Raw genomic sequence first — 2,088 nt, forward strand, 5'->3', positions numbered from 1 at the left:
CATAGACATCTATCTCTACAGAAAATTAAAAAAATTAGTGAGGTGTGGTACCATGTAACTGTAGTCCCAGCTCCTTGAGAGGCTGAGACAGAAAGGTCACTTCAGCCCAGGAATTTGAGGCCACGGTGAGCTATGATCATGCAACGAGACTACAGCCTCCATAACAGAGACCCTGTCTCAAAAAAACAAACAAAAAAGATAAAAAAGCTTGAGATGAGAGACATTGTCCTTGATATCAGGGTCATCCCAATATAATCAATCACAAAAGTCTTTATAAAACAGAGATAGGAGGGTCAGGATAAAACGAAATAATCTGCAAATCACTTAGAATAATGCCCAAGACTAAATATATGTATTAGTGATTACTGTAATAGTTAATATCTACCATTAATTGTGGGCTTAGTATGTATCAGGCATAGTGTCAGACGCTTTAGAAGAATTTTCTCCATTTTGGCATCACTCTAGGAGATGACAATTGCAATCTCCACTCTATGGATGAGGAAAAAATCCAAAGTAATTTGTTCCAAATCACTCTAGGGCTGAAAGCACTGTAAACTTGGCCGTTCCTTGCACGCACCTGGGAAATTGTACTGAGATGTATTCCTTACTGTAGAAGTGTTGGAGGGTGGCCCAGGGTGACAGAAGGAGGGCCAGGCTGCCTCTCATGTTCTCACCAACACCCTCTGCCCAGTCCTAGTAATTTCTGAGCTGGGTTTGGGGCACCACGACTGACCAGAGAGCCAAGTGTTTAATCCGCAGGAGGATAGGGGACACGCGCTCGCTCGGACCCCAAGAGTTCCCGTTGAACCCCCTCCCTTCCCACAGCCTGTATAAGGAGCCATCTGTTCTTGGCTGAATAAACAAGGAGGGGGAAGCAGCGCGGGGTCTGCTGCCCCCCAGGCCGACCCCCACACAATGCGCCTTTCTCCAAGGAGACGCCGCCCGGGCGCCGCTGGAGCGCGCTGCGTCTGGCTCCCCTCCCGCTGGCGGCGCAGGAAGACCCACAAAACGACTCTGTGGAATCAGATTTTTTTTTTTTAAGAAAAAGAAAACAAAAAAAGAAATCCAACAAAGAACTGAGTTCAACACGCAGCAAAGGCACGCGAGCCTAGCACGCACCGCCCACCCCCACCCTCGCATCTCCCTGCGAGTCCGGCTTCTGGTCCAGGCGAGGCCAGCTCAGCGCAGCGCTGGGAGCCCGCCAGCGCCCCCACCCGGGCAGCCCAAGCCCGAGGGGCACAGTCCGTGGGGCCACCAGCCTGGGTTTGGGTCACCAGTGGCCCTCACTTCTGGTTGGCTAACTGATTCTCCAGATCTTCCAGGCGCTCAGTCAGCTGGGCCAGTGAACCATTAAGGAAGCCTTTCGGGTTCTCCGGGGTCCCTTCCCTCTCCCTCCAGCCAGCTCCCCACTCGGCAAAGGATATGGTTGTGCGTCAGGCTCTCGAGCGCCCCCAGCGTGCGACCCTGGAATTCCACGAGGCTTTCGCATTCGCACGGACTCCGGAGCTCTGTCCCCGCGCTGATGCCCTCTTCTGCAAACCCCGCACAGAAAGTCAGGGGAATGAGGTAACTGCTGGAAGCCGAGCTGGCCCTGGCCCCTGCCCTCTGGTTTACCTGAGGGCCTGTGGTTGAATATATGGGCTTTGGATTCAGACAGACTTGAGCCGAGTCCCAGCCAAGTGAGAAGCTGTGCAGTACTGAGAAAGTCAACCTTTCTACGCCTGTGTCCTCATTCGCAAAATGGATATATATAAGAGAACCTATTCCTTGGAGATTTCGAGGATTCATTGATCCTCGAAAGGAGCCACTGATCCAAGCCTATTGCCCCACATGTGCGTGAGTGTGGGTGTACAACTTACAAGAATGTTTCTCAGATCTCAGTGGCCCCCAGAATCATCAGCAAAGCTTGTTAAAATACAGACTCCGGGCTCGGCGCCTATAGCTCAACCGGCTAAGGCGTCAGCCACGTACACCTAAGGTGGCGGGTTCGAATCCCCAGCCCAGACCCGCCAAACAACAATGACGGCTGCAACCAAAAAATAGCCGGGCGTTGTGGCAGTGCCTGTGGTCCCAGCTACTTGGGAGGCG

At 52.4% G+C, this 2,088-nt stretch overlaps 1 protein-coding gene across 3 annotated transcripts in view; it reads right to left on the reverse strand.

Annotated features, from left to right (window-relative positions):
* Positions 1–1,283: 1,283 nt before the first annotated feature.
* Positions 1,284–2,088, reverse strand: part of MATN4 (matrilin 4) — a 13,362-nt gene continuing 12,557 nt past the window's right edge. For all 3 annotated transcript variants that reach the window (XM_003787635.1, XM_003787634.1, XM_003787632.1), the window contains 2 exons: positions 1,425–1,532; positions 1,284–1,342 (listed from right to left, as the gene is read on the reverse strand). In XM_003787635.1, coding sequence (XP_003787683.1) covers positions 1,284–1,342; positions 1,425–1,532 — 167 coding nt within the window. The remainder of the gene's footprint in view (positions 1,343–1,424; positions 1,533–2,088) is intronic.

This window comes from Otolemur garnettii, unplaced genomic scaffold (genome assembly GCF_000181295.1).
Source record: "Otolemur garnettii isolate 467f Iridium unplaced genomic scaffold, OtoGar3 scaffold00023, whole genome shotgun sequence".
In the NCBI taxonomy this organism is placed as follows: Eukaryota; Metazoa; Chordata; class Mammalia; order Primates; family Galagidae; genus Otolemur; species Otolemur garnettii.